The sequence below is a fragment of the Rattus norvegicus genome, chromosome 1 (assembly GCF_021556685.1).
Source record: "Rattus norvegicus strain SHRSP/BbbUtx chromosome 1, alternate assembly SHRSP_T2T, whole genome shotgun sequence".
NCBI lineage: Eukaryota > Metazoa > Chordata > Mammalia > Rodentia > Muridae > Rattus > Rattus norvegicus.
In genome coordinates, this window is record NC_141534.1 from 45186211 (window position 1) to 45214109 (window position 27899).

A 27899-nucleotide genomic window follows, 5' to 3' on the forward strand; every position below is an offset into this window, starting at 1 on the left:
CAAACAAAAGTATTTCACAGATAGTCTACTCCCAGGATTTATAAAATAGAGATATTTGGGTGAGAAAAGTTCCATTCATGTGGTATCTTCACTTAAAAAGAGACCTTTTACAAAGCTAAGAATGATCCAGAGTAAAAAAAAAAAATAGCATTAAAGTATACTGCTTTTATTGTTCCTAGAAGAATGGGTCCTAGATAGACAGTAAGGCCAAGTTTTACAGGAATTGTTCTCTACTTGCAAACAGATACTGATGAAGCTAAAATATATGACTCTCAATAAGGACCAGATATCTAAGCCACTGAGAAACTGTTTATTAATTCTAGGATTATAAAGTTCATTTTATTTTTGTATCACAAGCAATAAGAAAAAGCGATAAAAGAATTCTATGGTAATTTAGTCCTATCAAATGTTCTAAGAAGGAATTTAAATCATACTCTAGTATATTAATATTAACACAAAGTATGGATAGTCAGTCAATTTCCAGTTATACTATAAAGGGGAAGCGCCGTGCCCAACCTCGACCAGCAAGGAAGACACGACCACAGGAGATCTTCTTCAAGCAGTTTTACTCAGGAACCTTGATACAACCTTCTGACTCTCTCTTCTGGCTCTCTCTCCTGACTGTCTCTCTCTCCTGACTGTCTCTCTCTCCCTTCTGACTCTCTCTTTCTCTGACTCTCTCTCTTCTCTGTCTCTCTCCCTTCTGACTCTCTCTCTTCTCTGTCCTCCCGGGGAACGCCCTGCACCACACTTAAATAGCTAGCACTGGCCAGTCCTAGCAAGCCACGTGGGTCATGTAGATAGGCTGTCACTATGCGGAAGCTAGCGGGCCAAATAAGGACTTGTTTACTGCAAGGAGAGCTCACCGTTGGGAGGGTGGAAGGCGGAAACCAGCGCCATCTTTGAGGCGCAGCGCAGCACTTCGCAGCTCTCTACAGCGAAGATGGCACCAAAGCGTAAGACTCTGAGGTTCTCCTCCTCTTGTGTCTACAAGGCATGAGATCACCCATTGAGACTGCATGCCTTCCTGTGGCAGTTGCAGAAATGACTGGAATTTGCTACGTTCTATCCATGCCTGCTTGCACTGTCAGCAGAACTGGCACACAATAGTCTATAGCAGACTCGTAAATATTTACTATGTGACAGCAAAGAAAATGAGAAAAACACGGGAACAAGGGACAACAGCAAATGTTAGCTGTTTACTGTGTGTTAGCTCCTTTCAGTTCATGTATGACAACAACTAGTTGTTCAGCATTTGTCCTGGTTGATTTTTGGTTTGTTTCTTTGTCAACTAGACACAAGGAACTCTCAACTAATAAAATGCCTCCATAAAAATTGGCCTGTAGACAAGTCTGTGAGGCATTTTTGGCTGAAGATTGATGTGGATGGGGTCCAGACCTATGTGGGCAATGCCATCCCTTAGCAGGTAGTCCTGTGTTATGTAAAGCAAGCAGGCTGAAGCAAGCCACAAGGAGCAAGACAGTAAGCAACATTCTCCTACAATCTCTATTTCAGTTCCTGCCTCTAGGTTTCTGAGTTGAGTTCCTGCCCTGACTTCCCTCAGTGATGCAGCATATAACCTGACAATTGTAAGATGAAGTAACCCCCATCCCTGCCCCGAAGTTAGTCACAGCGATAGAAACCTAAGTCAGAACTCAAGAGTAAAGCGTAAACAACGAGGACTAGAGGTGCAGCTCTGGGGATGGTCCTAAAGGTGTCAGGATGTCAGCTCTGCCCCACAAGTTATAGAGAAGCCAAATGAGCGAGATCAGCAGTGACACAGTCACCTGTGTGTTTCCCAAGTCTCATTTGAGTAACAGTATCTAGGCTGAATGAGTGGCCTGGAGATAGCCCAGTGCAGAACTCACCACATAATTACAAAGGAGTCATAAAAGGTTGAACTAGAAAAATGATGCCAGCAAGAGTACACTTATGAGATTTAAGTGATTAAAGTGAAAGGGCAATGGGAATGACCTATGGCATTACTTAGTAAATATTTACAGCCTGCTTAAGTGTGGTAGCACTTTTTGGTAAGTTGTTTATTAATCCAAACCTACTCAATAAGAATGTAAAATGTCTATGGGGTAGGCACAATTAGGAAGTAAATTTTATGAATGTTTAAAACAACAGATTATCAGCAATGTGTCTAAGTTGGCCACCACCATGCTATTTATCCTTAGTTAAAACATAATTTTACCATAAACAGAAACTCGGGTGTTATGCCATTAGCTACTGCAAGGTACTAAGGATGGAAGGAAGACACAGAGGTACGGTGCCAATGAGAGAACTGTGCTGGCCTAGGAAGATGAGAATAAACGACACATTGAACCTCCAGTGAGCACATTCAGCCAACATAAGACTGAGAATCATGATCCCTTTGGGGGTTGCATATCAGTTATCCTGCATATCAGACATTTACATTACAACTCATAAAAGCAGCAAAATTACACTTATAATGTAGTAATGAAAATCATTTGTGGTTGGAAGTCACCATAACATGAGGAGTTGTATTTAAAGGGCCACAGCATTAGGAAGGTGAGAACCACTGCTCTAGGTTAGGGGTCAGAGCTGGAGATCTAAATTGGGTTCATTACCACGTTCGCAAAAATATAGATGAGCATGATTTGGGATCGCTATGAAGGGCATATTGAGAAGATGCTTGGAAAGGATGCTAAAAATCTCTCATGTGAGATGCAAGCAAAGGAAAAAAGATAACCCTGGGGTAAACAAAAGCAGAATTGGAAAATTGAAAGTGTAATAAATGAAGGGGAAGAAGGAGAAGAAAACAGAGAAAGCAAAGAGAGAAAGATTGAAATGCCAATAACTTTAGCCCAATTAAAGTCCCCAATAGCCTCTGAAATAAAAGGTCTTGGTATTAAAGAATGGAAGGATAAGTAGGGTTGTGAGAAAACGGAGACACAGAGGCAAGACTTGGCTTAGAAACAGGCACCTAAATAAATAGGCAGTTTTCAAAAGCCGGGCAGCCAACCTCGCTGGCTGCAAGGCAAAGTTACAAGTTCTTCTGTGCATGGCTGCTTGCTTGATGCTTTGAAAGCAGGGTTACATGCTAGAAGAAATGCTGCTGACCCTGCTGTTTTTCTTGTGACTTGTGGAATATGAAAGTTCTGGGAGAGGAGAGAGGGAGGAAGAACAGACAGAAGGGGAGCCCTGAGAAACAGAGGCATAAGAATGCGGGTTAATAAGATTTCAGTAGAAGTGGAAGGAAGTCATCAAAGGTTCTAGGGCACAGTAGCTGGTGCTCAGGGAGAGACCTGGGTGGCCCCTGAGAGCATCTGTGCATCTGTGCTCAGTGGATTGGCAGGAAACCACAACAAAAAAGCCAGAGCCTAAGTTCATAAGCACTAAGGTGTGGTCTACGGATCCCTGAGGTCTCTAAGAGTCAAGAAATAGACAAGGTAAACTTTTATTTTAGCAATTCTATTATAGAATTATATGGCTGTTGCAAGAGTAAGTTGGACATATTATGGAAAGTATGGTTGATAAAACAGCCAGCAATGTGGACGCACTCTCCCACTACTCACCAATGTATGTCTTATAGTTTCACATTCACAAGCAACAAAAGGAAGGCCCACCCTACCCCACCCCACCATCCCCCTCCCCACCCCTCCCCACATCCACAGGTTTATCTCTGCACTTTGACAATTTATGAACCTCTATATCAATCACATCCCACTGCACAAAGACGCTTTTCTGATGAGGTCTGAGAGATGTCCTGTATAGAGAGATACGTATTTAGAAGGCAATTTGATACTGTGTTCTATTTAACAAAATAACAATAGTAGGTCCATCCACTGGAGCCCACAAGCTCTACAATCTAGTTCTTGGCCAGATTTACAAGACCAGGAATCAATTTCTCCCTGTGGATAGGGCCTTAAATCGAATCGGAAAGTGTTTTTTACCCCTGTAACATTCATGCTATATATCTTGACAGACTGGTCATTATTATAGCTGGCAGGAGTCACAGCTGGGAGAAACTGATGATCACTTTTCTCCCCATAGCAACCTAAAGAGCACCTTCTGGTACTGTGAAAACAAGCCAGCAGAAAGGAAGCTTCCAGGGCACTATCAGCATGATTTTTCAAAGTTCTGTGAACAAAATGTGTGGTATCTCCAGCAAATGGAGTCCCATCGTCAAGTCCTGGTGGCCAATCAGGACCAATGGCAATAGCTTGCATTTTGGGGGGAGTCTCTTATCCCCCTGTGCATCAACAATTGAAAGGGAGTATCGATGCATGAATAAAAGTTAATTTTATAAAAGTTCCTCCATAGGTGGCTGAGGAAATGTCTCAGCAAATAAAAACACTTGTTGTCCAACCATGAGGACCTGAGTCCAAATCCCTAGCACCCACATAAAAAATTGGGTGTGGTCCTGTGTGTTCTGTAATCCAAGCACTGTGGGGGCTAGATATAGGAGGGTTACTGGAACTTTCTGGCCTCCAGCATGTCTCCAGTTTTAGAGAAAGGCTCTGTCTCAGGAGAATAAAGCAGAGCAATAGAAGATATCACCCAACATCCTCTTCTGGTCTCTGCAGATTTGCAGCTGCACATAATCTATGTTAGCATAAACTACACATAATTTCAGTACAAACACACAAACATACAGATATCCTGACCCTTGACATCTTGTGTGAGAAAACAGGAAGTTTCCCATCACCAACCACAGAGGGTTGTCACTCACAAGGAAAGGAACCTGTGTGACTGTCACAGCTGTAACAGGGACCATGTATTTTTCCCTCATAGAACACTATTTTCATCTGAAGAATGACTGAAAGACAGATGTCCACACCAACTCAAATCATGTTTGGCTGATGTTTTCTTTAAAGTGAAGAAGGTGGATTTATCACCTCAAGTATGACTGTAACTATTGATTATTGGTGAGGAAATTCTGGCTTCCCAACAAAATTGGAAATTGGAAAAAAAAAGATCTTGACAGTATCACAATATTAGGAATTTCTCCCACACAGCTAGTTGTGGTAATAACAAGTGCAGATAGCTATTAGTGGAACGGGGTCCTTTTGGCATTTGGAAAGTGATAGAATGCCATGAGCTAACAGTCTCGAATGACCATTTGGCAATATTACAAATCCATGATTAAGTAAACTATTCACTCCAAAAAGGAGACCAGCTCATGGGTCTACAAGTACCACAGGATTTAAGACTTATTTATTGAGTTTCAAGTCCCATTACCCAGCTTCCCTTTAAGACATGAAGATTGACTTTTAGTACCAAAGAAAAATAGCCACAATTATTTATAAAGACCACTAAAACCACACATCTGAGTAAATGCAAACATTCTCCACCTTTCTTCTCACATTTCAGCCGCCCATGTTGTGCCTAATTGAGATAGAATCAGGTACAGGAACCTAACTGCCTACCTCCAACTGATACAGTTGAAGAACGGCCCAGCCATACTGCCCCTCTTCCTACTAAATATCTTTTTGCACATCCTGGGGTAAAATGTGGGATGGCATTCCTCAAAAATAAACAAAATTATTTATTTTTTCTGTGTTATATTTGTGTTGTTAATTTTGCTAAAATGCTAAAGAAATGTGGTTTACTAAATGTCTCCATTTTAACTTTCAATGTGATGAATTATGATAAAAAAAACCCCAACCTACTGTATAGGTAGTTTTCTCATTACTGTAACAGGTACCTGGTAAGATGCAAAGTTAAAAGGGAAGGGTTTATATGGTTGTACAGCGTGAGGGGATACAGTTCTTCATGGCGGGGAAGGCATGGCATCAGGAGTGAGGCAGGTGGTCATGTTGCAACTGTAATGCAAAGCACTGAGTGGAAAAGAATTGAGGTTGGGCTATAAAAACCTCAGGGATACCCTCCCAGTGACCATTTCCTTCATCAAAGCCCCGCCTTCTATAGGTTCTGCAGCATCAGCAACTGAGGACCAAATGTTCTCACACTTGGACTGTGGGGTATGTTATACATTCAAGCCATAACACCTGCATAAACAGAAGTTGGTGTGAGTGCTCAATAATTCTTAAGTGAGACTGATAAAGAGTAACCATTGTTCAAGTACAAACTAGTAGGAGATATACTAGGCTCACGATAAACATCTATGGCCAGGAAATAAAGAATACAACCCACTTTTTAAAATAAATTTCCAGACTTGAGGAAAGTCAGGTAGACTTATGAACTAATTACTTGAGCTAGTTGTTTAGAATAATTATTTGAAAAACCGACAGTTAAACTGTTATCCCAACCTTCAGGCCCTTAAAAGGACAAAACTCTTTAAGATGGACTTGTGGCATTGAATATCCTGTGACATCTCTGAGAATTCTTCTTGACAATGAACTGGAAGACAAAGGATGAGCTCTTTAAAATACATGAGACCTTGGAAAACTGCTTCGTAGTTGATTTTTTTTTTTTTTACTCCTTTATCTCACACAGCAAGAGCCCATTAACAGTAAGCATAGATAATCTAAGTTTCTAGAAAATGGACTGTAGAGTCTGGATTTGAGACTACCTTTTACATGTTGAAGTTCAGAGCTCTTAGTGGCTCTACTTCGGGTCCCCTCTCAGCTTTAACCCATGGAACTTGATGAAGAACTTTTGTTTTCATATTTAGCTTTTTATTTTTTTAAGCTCTAAACCAAAGAATCTGACTATATCTTATTGAATGGTTGGGCACCATCCCAGCAGTCTAAAAACAGTATTGTATCAAAATTCAATCAACTTCTAATTAGCTGTGCACATTCAAATGTTAATAAAACACATAACATGCTCTCCAGATGAAACACTGCATGGTCTTCCTTCTTTGAGCTTCTAACCACTGTAATTAGTCCACTCATGACTCTGGTTCTCATTAACACTTGTTAATCATGTGTTCCATGAACAGCCACTCTCAAAAATAATCAGGACTAAAACTCTTAAAGTGAGTGTACATTGGTGGCAATCTTATAAATACCTAAAGCCAAGGACATTGAAATCCAAGAAAGAGGAGTGACTTTTAGCTCATTGCAGAATCCATCCTTATGGTGACTAAATGCATTTTTAAGCAAATCATTTCATGAACATGTTTTATTCTATAGGCTAAATAGCAAAATTAAATCTATCCCGGTAGGTAATAAACTATTCTTGATTCAAATGGGAAACCAAGGTTTAGCAAGAAACATCAGAAGAAAGGCAAATAATTCCACAGACAAAATATTAAGGCTCTAGGAAATTAATGTTCACGTGTTTAGAATCTAGGCTGTATGAAATATTTAGGATTTCAGTTTGCTGAGTCATTTTTGAGTAGTCTGCCCCCTTTTGTGGCAGATTTAAGCTTCCATGAAGACCTTCAGATCACCCTGGAAGGAAATAGAGAAAACTAAAAAATAACATAAGTTGAACTTTGGTCCTCACAGTATCTATTGAATACTATGAAATTATTATTTCTGTGTAACTTTTCAATAAGTTTTTCAAGGGTAACTTAATGTTCATATGTAACAGATAAATTATATTTAGCTGTATTTTTCAATGTGTATATTGAATGAATAGGACATACAGGAAACAGGATGAGATAGATGGATGGATAGATAGATAGATAGATAGATAGATAGATAGATAGATAGATAGATAGGGACATGAAGTGGTATTAAGGAAAGGTTGCATTTGGGGTAATCGAAGGATGATAATTACTCTCAGTGAAGCACAAAAAATAGCAATAGAAGGGAAATATTGATCTCAGATGAGAACATATGGTTGCATAAAATTCAGGTTTGTACTCTGAGAAAAAAACTATGATTCAGTGCGGTAAAGTAATATATTCAAACTCACACTGCTAGAGATTACAGGCTATATCACAAAATGATCTGATAGCAAAGGCAGCAGGAAGTACCACATGCCAACCTGCCTTTCCAAGCAGGGGATAGGGATGGCTCTGTGTCCTGGGGAGACTGATGAATGCTGGGCACACAGATTTCAGCTCAGTCGTGTCAGCTGACACAGTGTTTCCTAGGAGAATATATTTCAAAGTATTTCAGCAGCCTCTAGGAGACCTTATCTATATTATTGCTGGAATTGCACCCTCTAATGCAAAATGGTAAAAATATAAAAATAATACTGAACATTGGCCAAAAGTCTACAATTAATAGTTTAGCTGTGAGTAATCTTTTTTTCCAGAATGAGTGTCTAAAAGTAAAATTATGTGTTCCTTCTAAGCTTGCTTTCCACAGTCTGTGAGAATTCAGTTAAACTTTCCACAACCAAGGGAGAGCATTTATTTCCCATATTTATAGTTAAAACTGTGGGTTTGCACATGCATATGCATGCACAGTGTTGAGAACAAAGCATACTACTGCTGAATTTACAATTGTACACCTTCAGAAGCACTTGTGAACTTAGACATGAGTTCTAGCATTTTTTAAATGCATTCTGGTTCCTCGAGGATCTTGCTTAAGGCTATTTCACACTCAAAAGAGCTGTGTAGTTCCTTTTGGAACCTCTACAGTAGGAAGAATAAAATTTCTGCTTGATTCAGAAGCCTGTTCCCAGAAGCTTGTGAGTGTGGAGGAAGTGCAAAAGTTAAGGATAAATCTTTCTTAGCAGGTTCATGAGAGTGGAGCTGACAGTGGGATCCTTACTGGGTTTTACAGGTTATCGCCCCTCTTCCCTCATTTCTGTAATGTGTTCTTGCGCTGCTTCTTCACTAGGAAAAAAATCAGATGTAAATAGATCTTCTAACCTAAGAGAAATTGAGGGAGTGGGGGCACATGAAACAGGCTTCTTTCACAAAATGTTTCCTTTCCAGAGAAAGACCATTGTTGCTTTGAACAGGTTTGTGGGGTTGAATTTTTGAGGAACTGAAGTTTTATTCTTGTTTCAGATACGCGGACCAGAGTAAAGGACAATACTAGTGGGTCTCCAGCCCCATTTAATTGCATATGGGCAGTTGAGTCGGAAGAGTGTTTAAGTATAAGGGTCATTGACCTTATAACAGATCAATGACTTTCCTAACTGATGAAAACACCGACCTAATGTATGGTTGTTACAAAGAAACTTAACTGTTCTTTTTCCCACCCTTCTCTGCAATGTCTCTCCTTCTGCGCCCCCTTACCCCACTTTACACTCGTTTACACGGAAGTGCATGGAGACCGACCGACCGAGGAGGCTGACTCTCTGATTGCTTTGCGCAAAATCCACTCCTCTCCTCCCTCCTCTCTAGCCTCTGGATCCCTCGCAGCCCGCGCGCTCCCTCCCTTCCACCCAGAGAGTGGCGCTTTGGGAAGCTCTGAGATGCGCCTCTGTGTACTTCTAAGGTGGGAGGGGGCTACAAGCAGAGGAGAATATCAGACGCTCAGACGTTCCCTTCTGCCTGCCGCTCTTCTCTGGTTCCACTAGGGCTGGTCCATGTAAGAATCTGACGGAGCCTAGGGCAGCTGTGAGAGGAAGAGGCTGGGGCGCGTGGAACCCGAAAAGTCTGAGTGCTCTCAGTTACAGCCTACCTAGTCCGCAGCAGGCCTTCAGCACCATGGACAGCAGCACCGGCCCAGGGAACACCAGCGACTGCTCAGACCCCTTAGCTCAGGCAAGTTGCTCCCCAGCACCTGGCTCCTGGCTCAACTTGTCCCACGTTGATGGCAACCAGTCCGATCCATGCGGTCTGAACCGCACCGGGCTTGGCGGGAACGACAGCCTGTGCCCTCAGACCGGCAGCCCTTCCATGGTCACAGCCATTACCATCATGGCCCTCTACTCTATCGTGTGTGTAGTGGGCCTCTTCGGAAACTTCCTGGTCATGTATGTGATTGTAAGGTAAGGAATGCTCTGAATGCCTAGCTCCGCAGAGGGGAAGGGGACAAAGCCCGAGAGTGACAGAGGAGTACAAAGAAGGGATGGCTTGAATAGAGCACTGGCTGTTTGTGTATGAACTTTTACTTTTCTGGGTTTTTGTTGGTTGTTTGTTTTTGTTTTTTGTTTTGTTTTGTTTTTTAATCCTTTGATAAAGCAGTGTTCAAAATTCCAAAGAGAAGACATTTCTTTGGCCAAAGCTATTAAGATATGAGGGTGGGAGTCTCCATCTTAGATCCCCTTCTTACTCTAAATCAAGAGGGTCTTTGAAGCATGTCTTGCAGTCCATCATCCCTCTGCATGAGCTGTAAGAACAGTGAGTTGTAAACAGTGAGGAGGCGAACCTAGTTTGCTTCCCCTAATTGAAGGACAGAGACTTCTTAGTAGGTTAAAGAGATGAAATCACTAACTTTCTTAGACATGCTGGTTTAGGCTGGACGACAGCCCCACCCCTTCTCCCGTGTTCTGAGAGTATTCTCCTATGCTGAGGCTGCCCCAGGTAGAGGGAGCTTTCCAGGACAGGGTAGCTTAGATGTAGTAAGTATACTGTTGTGATGTTTAGCCCAGTTCCCACTTTCTTCCTGCAGTTCTGCTGAGGGAGTCCCAAGTGGGATCTGGAGTTGCTGGGTGGCTCAGGGCATAGCTATTTTTTTTTTCAGTGCTTGCAAACATGGGAGGCAATTATGGAAGTTAAAAGCAGCAACGTTTTGTATTACTGGGAGTTGCTCAGGATGGTCTAGAGAGGAAAGTATCTCTGTCTAGTGAAATTATGTTCAAAGAGTTTGAGGTCTGCTTTCTGTTGTCTTGGGTGTTCTAAGTGAATTTGGCAAAGACTGAAAGTAATTTCGTGTTGGTACTGAGTTACATCTTCAGATTCAGCCTGCTACTATGGAGTACTTATCTATCCACTTTGGATAAAGCAGATGCATATCCCAGCACTTTAAAATGGCTCCTGATTGGAGTCTTCTTCCCAGCGGGGTTATATGGCATCGTGAGCTTGGCACTTTCATGTTTAGTTACAATATTTGCTTCACCTATTCAGCACACGTCACAGGCTTCAACAGAGCGCTCAGAGTCACTGAAAGATCATTTCACTCATTATGCTTTTGTTCCCAAGGTACTGCAAATTGCTTGTCTGATTTCTTTAATTAATGATTGTTTAAAGTAAAGCTGATTTCTCTGGTCTTTGGGTGAAGGATGTGTCTCTGAGAAAAGAGCACCATCTATTGAAAGGAAGGCTAACAGCAGAAGGAAAAATACAGGAAGGAAATCAATAGAGAAATGTATGCTTTAAGACATTTATTCTCTGTAATTCAAAACAGAGATTCAAATGAGAGATTCAGTCTCATCCCACAGTTGAGGCAGTAATTAAAAGATGTCTTTTGGTAAGGAAAATATGCTATTCATTGTTCCTGGGGAAAAACAGAATCATAAAATGAGAGAACTGAAATGGGCTTGGGCTTTTCTGTGTGAGACAATTGAGACAATACAAAGAAAATCGATTTTTTATTTTTAAACTGAGAAAAGATATTCACTAGCTCAACGCCCCTGAATGTCACTGTGCTCACATGATTTTGTGTTTATTAGGATATAAATTGATGATTTGAGTTAATTCTTTCTGCTAGACCAAGAGAGAAAGCTCAGTTTACAGCAATGATAATAAATAACAAAACATCCTTAAGTTACACATGTGTTCTTGGGTTTAAAAGGTGTGAAACAATTGCCCAAGAATCCAGGAGCCCTTTCTCCTTATGAGTCTTAGCATCTTCCTTCCCCCTTTCTATCTCCCCTGGCTTCTATTTTTCTATAAAGGGAGCCGGGAGCACAGGAAGCAGCTGGAGCAGACATGGCTTGGTATTTTCCCAGTGCTGAGTGGGTTCCTGGCTGGGTAGGTTCATTTTAAAAGCATTTCCTCTCACTTGTTCACTCGGAGACACATGGTGACACTGTCTCTCACTGAGAACATGGTATTATGCTTCTCTCTCCGTACTGAAAGTTCTGACAAAGGCAGTTCTATTTGAAAGGTCAACCCAAACACCCACCTGTGGCAGATCAAGTGCTTAATTCCATGGGCAGACAACTTTCTGGGAATAAGAATGTGAAACCGAGGGGTTGGGGATTTAGCTCAGTGGTAGAGCGCTTGACTAGGAAGCGCAAGGCCCTGGGTTCGGTCCCCAGCTCTGAAAAAAAGAACCAAAAAAAAAAAAGAATGTGAAACCGAAAGAGAGGCAGTTCGATGACACATGAAGTGCTGGTCAAGCATCTGTGGGTTGAAGATGCTGTGCCTTGGTGGCTGAGCTCATTTAACTATAAGTTGTAGTGTCCCAGGTTAGCTCAGGGACTTCGTCACTCTTTTACAAAAGAAAAGTACAACAATGAGCCCAGGAAGTAATAAAAGGAGCTCACTTACATCTATGGCCTAAAACAACAAATACGATTAAGTAGTCCACGAGCTGCTGGCTAGATGAAGGTAGCGTGGTCCAGAATAGCTTAGCATGCCGAGTGAATCACAGATGACTATAATAACAATGGCAGCAAAAATAACTGTAGTGTCGATGATGTGATTAATGTCTCTGTTTTCCCAGGAGCATCTCCATTATCCCTTCCACAACACCATAAATGAGCGAAGCTTAAGTAGGATTCTTAAAAAGTTCCATTCTTAGGAATCTAAGAAAAGGGATTCTGTCCTGGACCAAAGGCATGAAATATCATAGGTTACCATCGCCTGAGAAGACCTTTGGTTCTAAAAGTGGGGGAGAAAAGCTTTGTTCCTACGTATCATCTGCTTCAAAGAGGAGTCAGTATTGTGGATTGATACCAGCAATTTACAGTTCACATAGACACAGAGGTGGGCATGTGTGTGCATAATTAAACATACAACTCTACAGCTTTGAACTGAGACCCGATTCCTACTGTCGCCATGGGAATAAACAGGTAAAAAGAAATGAATACAGGGGTTCTCATCACTTATCATGGTAAACTGTGCAAAGTCTCCATGACTACCATAGTATTGCTGTGAGCCTTGGTTGAAACACGGTCATCAACTAATCAACACGTAAACCTGTTCCATGTGTGTTTCTATTTAAGGATGTCCTACTGAATACACATTATGGATCAATTGTCACTGAACTCCACAGCCCACCACACACATCGGAAGTCATGTTACATAAAGGCTAACATACTGTCCAGATAAGGCCCTTAACAGCTTCCCTGTGCTTTGGCTACTAGAGGGTGTTTTGTCACTATACACGAGGGAATTTTAAAGAGCAAAATTGCTGTGGCTGGTGAAGTTTAGGGAGGTCTCAGAGACCGTTATGACACCTCTACCTAGTGTTTTCTCCCTCAGGCATTATCACAGATCATGATCACAGATGGGAAGGAAAGGGCAAAGGATTAGGAGGAAATTCTCTTACAGAGTTAAAGTAACCCCCAAGAGGAAATGAAGGCTTCACAGGAGAATGTAGAACACCAGGCAGGTTGGACAGCTCTGTCCTTTAGACAAGCATTTATAGAGAAGAGGATTATTCATGAGTTAAGGTGAGGAATTCCAGAGAAGGTGTGGGATGTTCCTGAAATAGGGTTTACTACACTTTTCTATCCTTGTATGGAGTTGGGGCGTATCATAACATCCGATGTACAATGGAATAGCTAGTTCTGGAAGGCTAACAATAAGGTAACATACGATGCACAGCGCAGTTTCTGGGGTACTTGGTCAGTTGTGTTGTTTCCAGGCAGTTTGTGTAATCTTGGCTTTTGTTTGAGCACCCATCATACTCAGCCGTATCTCAGTACTGTGGTTGCTCTGCCTCCAGCCACCATGCCATGTGCCTCTCTTTTCCCTCTACCTAGCTAGCCTACTTCAGATTCTTAAAGAAAACCTACAAAGAAACATGAGAAGCAAAACCGAGCTTTCAGAAAGGATCCTGGTTCACAGTATGAGAGGCCATAGGCAGAACACCACCTTGTTTAGAGCCATCTGAGAACTTACAAACAGAGCCCTTCAAGCAATTCACAGCTCTCTACAGACCCACACAATCTCTAGAGTGGATGCAAAAACCCACAAGTACATTTTAGAACCAAATAATTTCAGTGAGGTAGTCTCTACAGTTTCCTCCTAGAATAAGGATTGATGGAATATACAGCAATCTGCAAGGAAATAGTGTCAACTCTTGGTACCCAAAGAGGATTCGACCTTAGGACTCCTAGAAATACCAAGTCCAGACACCCCAAGCCTTTGTATTTAATGGTCCAGTATTTCCCTATAATTTTGGTATCTTAAATCATCTGCTGACTGTTTATAATCTTAAATATAATAGAAATGTTATGCAAGTAGATGACATGCTGTACTGTTTAGGGAATAACAACAAGAAGTCTGTGTGTTGAGTACAGTACTACAAAATCTCCCGAATACTTTTGAACTGCAATTGCATAAGTCTACAGACACAGAATCCTCCTCACATAAGACAATCAAGAAGTTCAGTTGTGCATTATATGCAGCGGCAAGCTCACCACACAAATGGGGAGGTATGAAAGCAAAGTTTAACTCCCATAATTCCCTCATTGCTCTTGCACCAGATAGCTAGGTGCAGCATACACACTCAAAATCAGACACGGCACATTTTATTTTGTATATTGGAGTAAAACTATCAAAATTAACTTGATTTCCATATATTTCTAAAGACAGTGGGTTAAGTAAAATTAGAATTGTGTGATGAAATATAGAATGTCTTGGAGCATAATTTAGGATGTGGTTCCATTGTCTGAGGTCTTACCCTTTATTACCAATGACATTCTAAAACAGAGGAGAAATTACCTGATAAATAGTAACTAGCCTACAGCTACACCATCACAGTGATTTCATAGCTACATTTAGCACATTTCAGAAACCATTTTAAGCAACAAAATCTTTGTTCTAATTTTTAATAGTTCATTTATCAAGGCTCTGCCTACAACTTAATGGCTCCAGGTCTATAAGACTACCTGCTCTCTCTAACAGTGAGGGTGATAAAATTTACATTCAGCTACATATTCAATCTGGAACATTAAAATCTATGTTAATACCCTAAATGCTTTCATTAGACAGAGTAAAAATTGAGTTTAAACTACTCCAAGGTAAGGTTTCACCTCATTTTAGAGCACCCAATTGCGCACATGCCTCCTGCCCAGGGGATGAAATGTAGTGAGCCATTTCTTATAAAAGGCGAGAAAGTAAATGATTTGTAAACAACCAGATAATCCCTGTAGTAATGACTCAACTCTGTCATAGCTTAGAAGAGTCCATAGAGATTATGAAAATAAATGGGAACAGTTCGTCTCAATAAGACTTTATATAGATACTAAATTTTGAGCTTCCATATTGGGCTCCCATGCCTTAAAATATTTTTCTTTCCATGTCTGTCAACCACTTAAAAATAACAAAATCATTCTTTGCTAACAAATCATAGAAAGAAGTGGCCAGCTAGATTTGGCCCACAAGATCTTATCAGTCAAAGGCTGGAAAGGAGGAATAAAAGTTTCTATTTATGCAGTGGTCATGTTCATAATAGTTATAGACACAGAATTTTGTTGATGTAACATACTTTTTCAAGTTCTGAAAATAGGTAACAGCACAGTTCCCACAGATGAGTCTGTCGGGCAGCATTGCCTTTGCTCACCTGATGCTCATGTTGGGTTCTAATAGAAGCCACATGGGATGACCTCTGTATGTCCCCAGACTTCCATCTCTCCATTGGTCCAAATGATTACCAGCATTCCTGACCACCCTTAGCCAATGATTAAGGGTGAGTGCTAAGAAGAGAGGATGTCTAAAGGATTTCTGAAGGCTGTCCTCTCTTAAATGCTCTTCATGTTTATCTTGATTACTTTTTAGGCTTTTGCACAGTGTTTTCACCCTCAGGCTTTTGGGAATGGCTGATGTTGTCATCTGGGGATTCATATTAACTTCTTAACATATATAACATCTGTCCGCAGAGCTATCTGGGTCTGCATCCCAGCCACACTGAACCCACCTGTACAGCCAGACAATGACATCACTCAGGGTCTTACGAGTGATTTATTTCATTCTTGATGAATATGGAAGCTCTGCTTCCCACCATTTTTACATAAACTGTTCATTCATAAAGTAAGTCTCACTATGACCCTTTCCACTCTGCATGTCAATCATATACGCCTTCCCCTCTCATTTCGTCCTCACACCTACTACCTTCTTCCTAACTAGTACTTCTTCCTAACTAGTACTTCTAACTAGTATCTCTTTCATGATTTATTTTATAATGACTCATCTGTTTTCATTTGTGTTGCTTACACAAACATTGGCGATATTTAAGTGGCTACCCCACTGGAGACCGTCTCTCCTTCCATCCCCAATCAATAATTGGTTTTAGATCTTCAGGGATGAGCAGGGCCCCATGAGCCTATTGACATCTTTATGATACTTAAAACACAAAGGCTGATTGGGTTTTTTTTTCTTTATTTGTTTTTCTCTCTGACTTATGTAACACAATTGTATTTTGAACATTTGTTTGCTATAGTTCTTAAAAGTTGTTTTGAACACTGCCACCTCCTTTAGTTCAGTCTGTCCATGTAGCTAAGAGGGGTCCCAGGTGATCAGAGGCTGTGGATCATTCCTGACTTCTGTCTGAGATTTTTTTCAGTGACTTCATGTACATTGTTTGAGATCCCTTTCCTACTTGGTCCCATACCTTGAGAGTTTCATCCCTCCACATATAAATGAAATGATTGATCCTTTGACCAGCTGTGCTAAGCAAACACCTCCTTGTGCGTACAACAGTACTTTTACTTACACAGATAACCACCAGGCTGAAATCTGCCTGGAGAGCTAAGTTTCAATAGACTTGTAACTGAATGATATAGAATCCACTAGAAACAAATTCATCTTGTCAAATGTTCTTAGGCGAGAATTGGATCTAAGTTCTAGCAAGGAATCTAGTCTACATAAAAAGGACAATAAATTTTGATCTCCTTTTAACTAACCATGGACCTTTTAACTAGCAGCAGCAGCAGCAGCAGCAGCACGGTGACATGCACCCAGAGCCTTTACTTGCCCTAGATCGCAGTTTTTATCCATTCAAATAAATTGATCGGTAGATTACCCTTTTAGCCTATAGAAACAAAGCAAAGCATCACATGGGCACCACTGTGGTCAATCTTCATTTCCTTCCTATTCACTGTTTCTCAAGCCACTGGACCACTTCAAACCCACCTTGCTAGAGAGAAGACCTTCTGCAAATACATAATGTTCCCCTGATTGATGAACCTTTTCATAATGCCTAATAAATTCAGAGGTGGGAGAACTACAAACCAAAATTTTGAACAAATTATGTCATGAATTTAAAGGCAGCTTGGGACCCATGATGAGTTCCAAGACAGATTGAGAAACTGTTTCCAAAATCATCAAGCCAGGATTAGAAATTTTCATATTTCACTTTTACATTGGTGTGGCAATAAAAGGTAAATCCTGATAACATAGAATGAAACGTTTTGACCAAATAAGAGTTAAATCTGAGTCAGAAAAAAAAATACTTATATTCACAACTTTGTCTGCATTTTAGCTTTGGAAATTTAGGCATTTATAACTCCATCCTACTGGAAGGTCATCCACCCTGACTTTTGTTGAGTCTTACCCTCTAGTCAATGAAATAAGTCAATGTCTATCAACTGCCAAAATCAAGACAGCAAACTCTACAAATAAAGCAAGCATTGCGTGTAGTGTGGGATAACCCCCCATGAGGCATACTGTGCCTTCTCAGAACTAAGAGTCTAGGAAGAACAGCAGGAAACAGAAGGGACAGCTTTCTTTGTTTTTCAACATTCTTCCACTGAAATGCTGGGTTCCGTGCCAGCACGAGGTTGAACTTTCTGTGGGGGAAGATTAAATGTTAATTGAAAATGTTGCCAGCAGTACAACCTGAACATCAGCACCTGATTGTGCTTGCCAAGAAGAATAAAGGAAATTATTGCTGACGTTATTTCATTCTTATTCATCCCCCATCAGCTCTGGAAAGAAAAGCGCATGGATTGAGTGAAATTAAACATGAGTTTGCTTCCAACGATGGTCTGAGGTTTCTAAAATTAGTGACTGCATTAAAAGCAGACAGTGCTAATAAAGAACCTTCTTTTATTTTTTTTCCTTCTGATGAACAAAGAAAATCAATTAACCCTTTGTAATATAAGTCACATATGAGGATTGAAGTTGCATCTTAAAATTGTATGGACTTTAAAGTCTTCCATATATTAAATAATACAGTTCTCACAAAAGATGAGTATGACCAGGAAAGAAAATGTTAGGGTTGGGTCTCTTCTGTAGCCCAGGCTTGCCCCAAATACTCTTTAGAGTTTGAGACTCTAGGGACCTCCTGGTCCTCCTGACTCCCTTTCCCACGCACTGCTATTACTAGCGTGTGAGGCCACACAGGTGGGAGTTGTTTACCAGAGTGTGGTAGTTTAAATAAAACTGCCCCTCCCCAACCTGGTCAGGCTCGCACATTTGAATACTTTTTCCCTGGTTGATTGCACTCTTCAGGTCAATTTAAAAGGTGTTGTCTTACCAAAGGACCTATGTCACTGAGATCAGGCTTTAAAGTTCAAACCCTACCCTGAGCCGTCCTTGCACCCTCACAGCAGCATAGAAGCAACAGACACACAGAGCAATGTTAGAGAATATTAAACACAGTTGGCATGTTCATTGAACTATGAACAAAACACTCTCTTTGATGAACCAGGTTTCAGTCACAGTGGCCAAATTAGATAGCAACCTTCTTTTTCTCAAAAGCACAGTCTAAGGGAGACAATAAATAAACCATTTTACCAGCAATGATCATTCGGCAATATAGAAGTTCCAAATAATCACAAGTGAAGGAAAGAAAAAACATGTCCTTGCTTACAAACACCTTCAAAGTGTGTCTGACCTAAAGACGTGTCTCTAATATAATAAAAGCACTCTGATTCTGGTACCAGGATCTGGTACAGTGTTCTGCAGTGCACCTGTTACATTTTTCTCTCACAGAGTTTTCGATGCTAAATTCATACACAAAATAAATTGATTAGCCTTCTAGGTGAAACAGAAACCCATAGAACTGAAGAACTAAACTATTTTGGAATGGTAATTGCTCAAAGAAGCTCTTTGGAAGCAGTTGTTTTTAGACCACTCATGGGTCAGGATACATATTGTCTTTTGAACACATGAGCAACATCTGGAAAACATGTTAGGACAATAAAAGTAGTGCTTTTGGAAATATTAAGTCCATCATAAACACAAGTCCAGAAAAAGAAACATTAATAAAACAGAACACATGGTCCCCAGAGATCCGTCCTCCAGGGCAGTGTCCCCCTCACTAAAACTGAATCCCATCGGGACCATATTAACGTCACCATTATCGTTGTCATCATCACTGTCATTGTCTCCATTATTAACATTTTCTGAATGGTACTATATCCTAGATTCCCTACTAGCAATTCTAAATCACACCACTGTTCTAAACATCCCCAGCCTTGTATCAACTGATTCAGGAAAGTACTAACATTCTCCAACCTTCTCATATGATCAACATATTTAAGCCCGATTTACCTAGTTAAAAATGATAAAAAAAAAAAACTAGTATTTGAGCAGAGATCTATATGACACTTAACTTTTAAGCCTTTAAGACTGCTACTTTCCATTGCATAGAGGATGCGTGTGTGAGTCAGTTGTTGAGGGCTCATTTGGATGGCTGCCTGGTACACTCTCTATTTCTATGTCTTCCCAGAACCTGTCTAAGTCTATTGTGTTACTGATAGACCCTGCCTCACTGGAGTCAGAATGAAGGAAATAGGAGATCTGGATCCTTACAAAGTCTGTGTCCGCAGGTTTTCTTTATGTTGCACTGTGACATTCTCAGGGAACATTTTATCTCGGGCTAACTGGGGCTTGTTCTCTGAGTCTGCCTTTCAGCTTGGGAAAATAGAACCCATTAATTATTTGTAGACTTCTACTGGTAGAAGCTCAGTTATGATCTGAAGTTATGATACTCCCACACACCAGTGGTTCATATCTGTGACCTGCTTAGCTGACACTCATGTTGACAAATATGATGGAGACAGTTGCGGTGCCAGCCTCAGCTTTCTATGTTTATTATTTAGACAAGAACCACGGCTTTTCCGTGGTTACATTTAAGTCTCTGTCTGTCTCTGTCTCTGTCTCTGTCTCCATCTCTCTCTCTTTCTCTCTCTCTCTCTCTCACACACACACACACACACACACACACAAAACTTTCCACTCTTGTATTTAAAACCCAATAGACTGTGGGATGTAAGACAACTGAACCATTCTAGTGTTCTATATAATTTCATAAAGTTTATTTTTAAAAACTTGTAAATGGATAAAAGCACCACATACCAATATTAACCAGATGTTGTGTCAATCTAATTATTAACCTAATAGTAACCTAAAGTTTATACAACTAAATAACTTCTGTATAGTTAGAATTGGCATTAGAAATGGAAGATGTCTAACTGCACATTAAATTTTACATCTTACTATCAAATATGTTTTATGTAATTATCTATCGAACCCACTCCCCAAAACAAACTAGAACTGGGGCGCCAACTAGCTTACTCTCCAGTTTCACTACTTGGATCTGTTGCCTCATCCCAGTCCTTCCTCATCCCAGTAGATTTAGCCTTTTTTGTTCCTTTTTATTCATGTTAAAGTGTATCCACATCCCTTTACGTGTGTGTGTGTGTGTGTGTGTGTGTGTGTGTGTGTGTGTGTGTGTGTTATTGGCCAGATTGTAGTATGTTAATGTTGCGATCATTTTTAACCTTTTGCTTTTCCATGTCCTGTTTCTGGTTTGTGAAAATAACAGTGCTAGGCTGAAGCTATAGCTCAATGGTAGGACGCTTGGCAGGCAACTGTGAATCCCTGGGTTCAGTTCCTGGCAGTATCAAGAAAAAGAACAGAACAACATTTAGGGGGCTGTTCCTCAGAGCTAATGACTAAAAGAAAAATTGGAATTCTGTAAAGTAAACTTCTTGGGACTGGATAGATGGCTCAATAGTAAAGGGAGCACACTGCTCTGAAGACCAAAGCTGGGTCCCCATGTTGGGCAGCTCACAACTACCTGAACTCCAGTTTTAGAATATCTGAGGTATCAAGCTTCTGTGGGTCTTCCCTTATTCCCATGTACCCACACACACACAGATACATCTTCATACACATAATTAAGAGTAAGAAAACAAAAAATTTATAAATATTTTGAAGGTAAAATTATTGTTCAGGGAGCTTCTGTGGTTTGGTTTGGAGAGATACTCCACATTTATATTGAAAGAAGGATGCTGATCTGTGGAGGATTGCCTTTTCATTCTCCCACGTTGCTGTCCAAAGATACCCACGGAGAGCATCTGTAGAAGAACCCACGGTGACTAACACAGGTGGAATCTGGAAAAATCAAATCTGCAAGTATCTAGAAAGAAAGAACAAAGAAAGAATAAAGGAAGGAAGGAAGAAAGAAAGAAGAAAGCAAAGAAGAAAGAAAGAAAGAAAGAAAGAAAGAAAGAAAGAAAGGAAAGAACGAAAGGAAGGAAAGAACGAAAGGAAGGAAGGAAGAAAGATAGAAAGAAGGAAAGAAAGAAAGAAAGAAAGAAAGAAAGAAAGAAAAGAACGAAAGGAAGGAAAGAACGAAAGGAAGGAAGGAAGAAAGAAAGATAGAAAGAAGGAAAGAAAGAAAGAAGAAAGAAAGAAAGAAAGGAAGGAAGAAGAAAGGAAAGAATGAAAGGAAGGAAGGAAGAAAGAAAGATAGAAAGAAGGAAAGAAAGAAAGAAGAAAGAAGAAAGGAAAGAAGAAAGAAAAGAAACGAAAACTTACTCTGATGAAGAGCAACAACTTCATGATTTTTGCTAAAGCATCCACATAACTAAATAAAAAGATGAGCCATTCTACCTTGTATGAGCATCTCCCAACTGAAACAGCAGATGGTGAGACTCTGAGCAAGTCATCTGCCATCAGTACTAAGTTCAGATCACAGGCATACCTGTGTAGGCCTGGAGATCCTAAGTACAGGAAGCAGATGCAGAGACTATTACAAATCCCCATTTTACTATTGCTTCTATAGAGAACTCTCCTTCCCCTCCTCTCCCCTCCCCCTCCTCCTCCTCCTCCTCAGCTGGTGCAGTTATTCATGAGCAGTATGAAAACCAAGCCTCAGCATCTCCCAGACAAATTCCTCGAGTAGACTACTCCATTTCGTTCCATATTCCATTACTCAGAAGCAAATTGGAAAAAGAGACGAGGTATCGGAAGAGATCTTCAGTAAGCGGAACCCCGCTTTGTTGGTGGTAGACCATAAGCTAACACGGAGAGAAGAGTCCTTAGTTGTGAATTTTTCACCTGAAAACCCAGTGAAGCCATGCCTCAGCAGAACAGAGAATCTGGAGTGGCAAAGGTTGTGACAGCAGGTGAACAGGACCGGCTCCTTCCACAGGAGTAGGAAGATATGGAAACGCATGAATAAGGTGTCTACAGTGACCTGAGAAAAGCGTCGCACAGAAGTTGCTGGGATGTCTCAGACGTGCTGACTTCCACTGCATACCCAGCCCTTCACAAATGCCTGACCTGCATCCCAGAGCAGAAGATGCAATGGCCACAAAATTACCAACATTAATTGTCTATAACGTTGAGGGATAAAATTGTGAGTTCCAATGTACCTAACAGACATATGTGTTTGATTTCATAAAATGTAATAGCAGGCTGCTGTAGAAATTAGACTAACCTTTGTTTCTGGGAAACGGCAATAAATAGCTCAATTTGGGACTAACCCTAAACTAATGGCTTCCTGTCACCATCGGAGACAAAACCCTTGGCAAACTAGGCCAAGAAGATGGCCCTTGATACATCTCTATCATCTTCTTGGCTGTTCTCGTCTAGTAAAACACATTTTTAATAACTGCTGTATCCTAGCCACTTAAATGTTAAACCATTATCGTCTCAGCATTGGCACAGATCCCCAACATGCATGTGTGTGTGTGTGTGTGTGTGTGTGTGCGCACGCACACGCACACACACACACACACACACACACACACACACACACACACTCGCACAGTCTGACATCCTATCTACCCATCCACGTTAAAACAGCTTAGTTCTCGACGGTCGCTCCCAGTCAGGACAGCTGTGTCTAATTGGGAACCCCACATATGAAAAGCAAATGTGCGCATGAGTTACATGAATGTGTGTTATGGTGTTAACCACTAACAGGATGTGTGATGGGGAGACAGAGTAATGATAGAAGTGTGATGTATTTGATGAAAAACTTAGATACCGATTCGGATGTCAAGATGCTTTAAAGCTTTAAAAGTCCCATAACATTTATATATAAAGCTTAATACGTTTTTATTTTTAGCTCGGAGAAGCTGTGAAATAGAACATTTTGATCACAAAGTAAGGATATTAAACACACCAAACTGTTCTTAGAGTTGTCCATATATGTTGATAGTGATTTATACTGTAGCATCTATATGAATATACATGTGTAATGTATATGTACATGTAATGTATATATACATACATATTATATATACCTATACACACATATGCATTATATACATACATATTTCCAAATTAATATTTTATATGTGTGTATGTATGTGTGAGTGTGTGTATGTGTGTATGTGTGTGAATATGTTTGTGTGTGTGAGTGTGTGTGTATGTGTGTATGTGTTTGTGTGTGAGAGTGTGTGTGTGTATGTGTGTGTATGTGTTTGAGTGTGTGTGTGTGTGTTTGTGTGTGTGTGTGTGTGCGCGTGCGCGCGCGTGCATTTCCAAACTCATCAGACATTTTGTAAATAAACCATGTGGTAGGGAAAACCAGTTACTACTACAAAGCCGAAACAGTAATAGGTGATTCCCAGGAGCAGTGGAACATTGCATAGAAAGCTTCCACAAGACAATATAAACCATCTTTGTGCTTGGAGTTTTCCTGTTAAAAACCACACTTAAATCCCTCTTTTGTGACTGAAACACTGTTATTGCCAAATGAGTCCATTCCAAGTTGGAAGTCGACCCTATATTGGTTTGATAACCCTGCCGCACCATAAGTCTGAACTTCCAGCCTTTAAAAAAAAACTAGCAAAAGTCCCTTGCTCTGCCAAATTACTAGTTTATTCATAAATCGTATTTTCCCCTAACAAATGCTATTGAATTCTCCACAGGGGAAGGGAAATACCTTCCAAAAGAGCTCGGCCTAAAAATACTTACAAGGGGAAAAAGGGCTCAATAAGCTGCTGTCTGTTTCCTAGAAAAAGTCCAGGTTGGCATGATTTTAAGCTCAAAAAAATTAGGTAATTATTGGATGGAAAAACAGACCTCATGAATATGCAATTTTATGCAAATGAAGACCCCAGGGCGCTAAATTGCATTACCTTTATTTTTCTTTCACTTGGCCCTGAAAGCTACTATTGCAGACACTAGTGAAATGGTAAACTGCTTCTGTAGCAGCAGGTATCTGGGTACACTGAAAGGCTAAGAAGGGAATGCCCAGCTGCAGTTTTGACAAGTGGGATTTCAGGTTCAATTGCCATGAATGTTAATCAAATTACTCTTAAGAACTTAGTAACCATCAGAAGTTTCTCCCCCCACCCCCACACACACATTTAATCCCTCTCATTCGGACACCTGGTATATAGTCTTTATGTTTTATGCTACTAACTTACCAATAAGACACATAAAACATTCCAAATCCCATGATTATACACTCCAGATGACACAGGAAATAAGTCACAATTATCCGTATCTTCTATTCGCATAACAAGGAGCATCAACATATTTATAACTACAGTGTCAAATGGTTTCTTGTCTGAACTGTGTTAGGTATCTCAGTGGTATTTAATATACAGGTAATTAAGACGCATAGGGGTCTCCACTGCTCTCAGGGATTTTGTGAGCGTCTATTTGCACATTGTGGGTTGAGATGCTCATGAACCTGACTAACCTTGGTAAAACAGATTATCATCGTGCAGACAGTTCACATGTCTGGGGAACCTACGTTGAACTGTAGAACTGACAGGCCAAACTTCATAACAAACAGACTCGGATATAAATCCCGTTTCCTTTTGTTCTGATTCGCTGCCCCCCACCCCACCTCCCTTTGGAGTAATACTGACACAGTATGAATGTTTATCATTTTAATTATTTTTTTAAATTATATTATTAGGTTCTCTCTCTCTCTCTCTCTGTGTGTGTGTGTGTGTGTGTGTGTGTGTGTGTGTGTGCGCGTGTGTGTGTGACAGCACTTGTGTTGAGGTCAAAGACAATTATCTGGCCTTCTCTCTCTCCCTGCAACCCAGATACTACTGGGGAACAAACTCAGGTCCCCAGGTTTGAACAGATGCTTTTACCTACAGAGCCAATTTTTGCCAACCCTAACTACTTTTCTTTTCTTTTCTTTGTTTTAAATTTCATTTAGTCTTTTTTTTTTCCACTCCAGATTTTATCCCCCTTCCAGTCCACTCTCTGTTCCACATCCCATACCTCATGCCCACCTCCCCTGTCTCCACAAGGATGTCCTTACTGCTCCAGCCCCCACCCCACCTACCTCTCCACTCCCTGGGGCCTCCAGTCTCTTGAGGGTTAGGTGCACCCTCTCTGACCTCTGCTGTATATGTGTTGGGGGCCTCATATCAGCTGGTGCATGCTGCCTGGTTGGTGGCTCGGTGTCTGGGAGGTCTCGGGGTTAGTTGAGCCTACTGGTTGTTCTACAGGGTCACTAACAGGGACATCCTGAGCTTTGCAGGGAAATGGATGGAACTAGAAAATATCATCCCGAGTGAGGTAACTCAGACCCAAAAGGACATACATGGCATGTACTCAGTAGTAAGTGGATATTAAGAGGCCTTTTAATATGCTGCAACTCCTGTTTTGACAGTGTTCTGTTTAAAACATTTTGCATCCATTTTTCATAAATCTATTTGGACATTGAAGATTTCTTTGCTGGTAGATGCGTCTTGAGACTGGCGTTAAGTTGGTGCTAGACTGCTGGGGGAATGAAGAAGTGTTTGTCTGCTCCTCTTCACTACTAAGCACCATTGATGATTGGTAGCAAGTCTGATTTCGATGTTTGATGCCCAGAGGCTCTCTTTACTTGAAGGTTTGGCAGTTACTGACTTCCTCTTAGTGTTTACCAGAGTAGTCACAAGCCCTGCTTCCTAGTGCTACCTTCTAAGGCTTGGTACCGTGTGTGAAAACAAAATGTAGACTTCCAATGCAAATTTGGAAAAATACTGCCTTTTAGACTGACGTTTTCACTGTATCAAGTACGTAATTCATGCAGAAACAGAAGCATGTAGCTAAAAAACTAGTATAAAAATTAGCTTTTGTAAGCACTGGCTTTTCTAATGACCTATTTATTTTCAGTCAGTGAGATCTTATCTTCATATGACCTTATTGCCAACTGTTTGGTTTTGTTTTCATTTTAGTCTGTAAGGCTGCTTTAGGATATCTGGAAACACACCCATTGGTTTCTGATTATCTAGAAATCTCTTCATTTCTCCTTCTCATGTTTTTCCCTTATCACTGTAAGTAGGCTAAACCTCTAACTGCCTTCCAGCTTCCAACATTCCTGATGAGAAATCTGCTAAGGTAATTCCCTCCATGTGAGAAGCCTGATACTCTTAAGATTCTCTTCATCTCGCAACAGCCTCACTATATGTCTCAAAGTAGGTCTAGGATTCCATCCTACCCTGGGGTCATCATCCTCTTGGATGCTTGCATGGGGTCCTCCATCCACTTAAGGCAGTGTCTGGCTCTGTCTCTAACACCATCTCTTTCTCCCTCTTCTATTTTATGACTTAGTCTTCTTTGTGTTTCTCCTTTCATTCTTCACTCATCCTTCCTTCTTCCTTCTTCCTGTTCTCTAGATTTAATACATCCAGCCTGGATGACCCTCTGCCCAGATTCTTCTGCTCATTTAAGTCTGCCCCGACATCCTTCGTGGTAATTTCCATTTTAGTTACCATATTCTCCAGCTCTGGGGTTTCCCTTGTTTTGCTTCAGCATTTGTTCATTGCGCAGTTACACTTTCCCTGATTTTTCCATTTCTTCCATTGCTCCATGAAGACTAGTTTAAAGGGTGTTAAGACTAGTTTAAAGGGTGTTAAGACTAGTTTAAAGGGTGTTGTTTTCCCTATTCAGTCTTGACGCCCTCTCTCTTTCAGAGGTAGCTTCTGCTTTATTTCTCTCTATTCTTTACTTCTCTTATTTCTCTTCCTGTCTTTGTTCTTTTACTCCTAAATAGTCAATATTTCTCTATGTCTGTGCCTTATTATTATTTTTGCCAAAAAAAAAACAAGCCTAAATAAAATAGCATGTTAAATCTGGAACCAGATACTTTCCTGTGTCTGAAGTTCATGGATATTTCTGTTTTGGTTTTAAATCATGTAAATCATCTTCTATTCCAAGCATCTGCCAGAGTTGAAAATTTATGTCTTCCCTACCTTTTCTGAGCCTGTAGTTTTCACTAGACATAAATAGTCACTTTCTCATTTTCCTTATACCTTTTGTGTTGATTGTCTTACTTTCATGCAAAATAGACAGATGATTGAGAGAGAGAGAGACAGAGAGACAGAGAGAATGAGAATGGTAGAGGGGAAATGCCAGTACTTTTGTATCCCTGTGAAGTCACCAGCTGTTGTGGGGGGAAGGGATTTGTACAATTGAAGAGATTTCTACAAGGCTCCATGCTTCTGTCTCTGTGTGCGAGAAGGGAACACATACACATTAGTATTTGTAAGATGGGGCTCTTGCTGCCTACCTTACTAGGAGCTTACACACTGTGTGCAAATTACTCTTGCAGTTCATACATGGCTTGCCACTGGGCTGAGGGTAACGGTTAGCCAGTTAACACATGAAAACTGACCAAAATTAACTGCAGTTAACTGCCTAAATCTTCCTATGGAAGTTACAAGTCTTCAATGTACTCCAAAGTTCCAAAATATTTACATCAGGCAGACTCTGCCAGTGCAATCATAGCTCAGTGGGGGAGACAGATTCTCAGTGCTTGCCACTCAGCCATCTGCCCAGATTCCTTGCCTCCGTTATT

At 40.6% G+C, this 27899-nt stretch overlaps 1 protein-coding gene across 15 annotated transcripts in view; it reads left to right on the forward strand.

Moving 5' to 3' along the window:
* The window catches only part of Oprm1 (opioid receptor, mu 1), a 253689-nt gene that overhangs the window by 11439 nt on the left and 214351 nt on the right, over positions 1–27899 (forward strand). For 6 of the 15 annotated variants that reach the window (NR_027877.1, NM_001038600.2, NM_001038601.2 and 3 more), the window contains 1 exon segment: positions 9284–9774. Coding sequence is in view for 12 of the 13 variants with exons in the window: in NM_001038600.2 (NP_001033689.1) it covers positions 9491–9774 (284 nt within the window). In the remaining variant the exon portion in view is untranslated. 15 annotated transcript variants of the gene reach the window in all.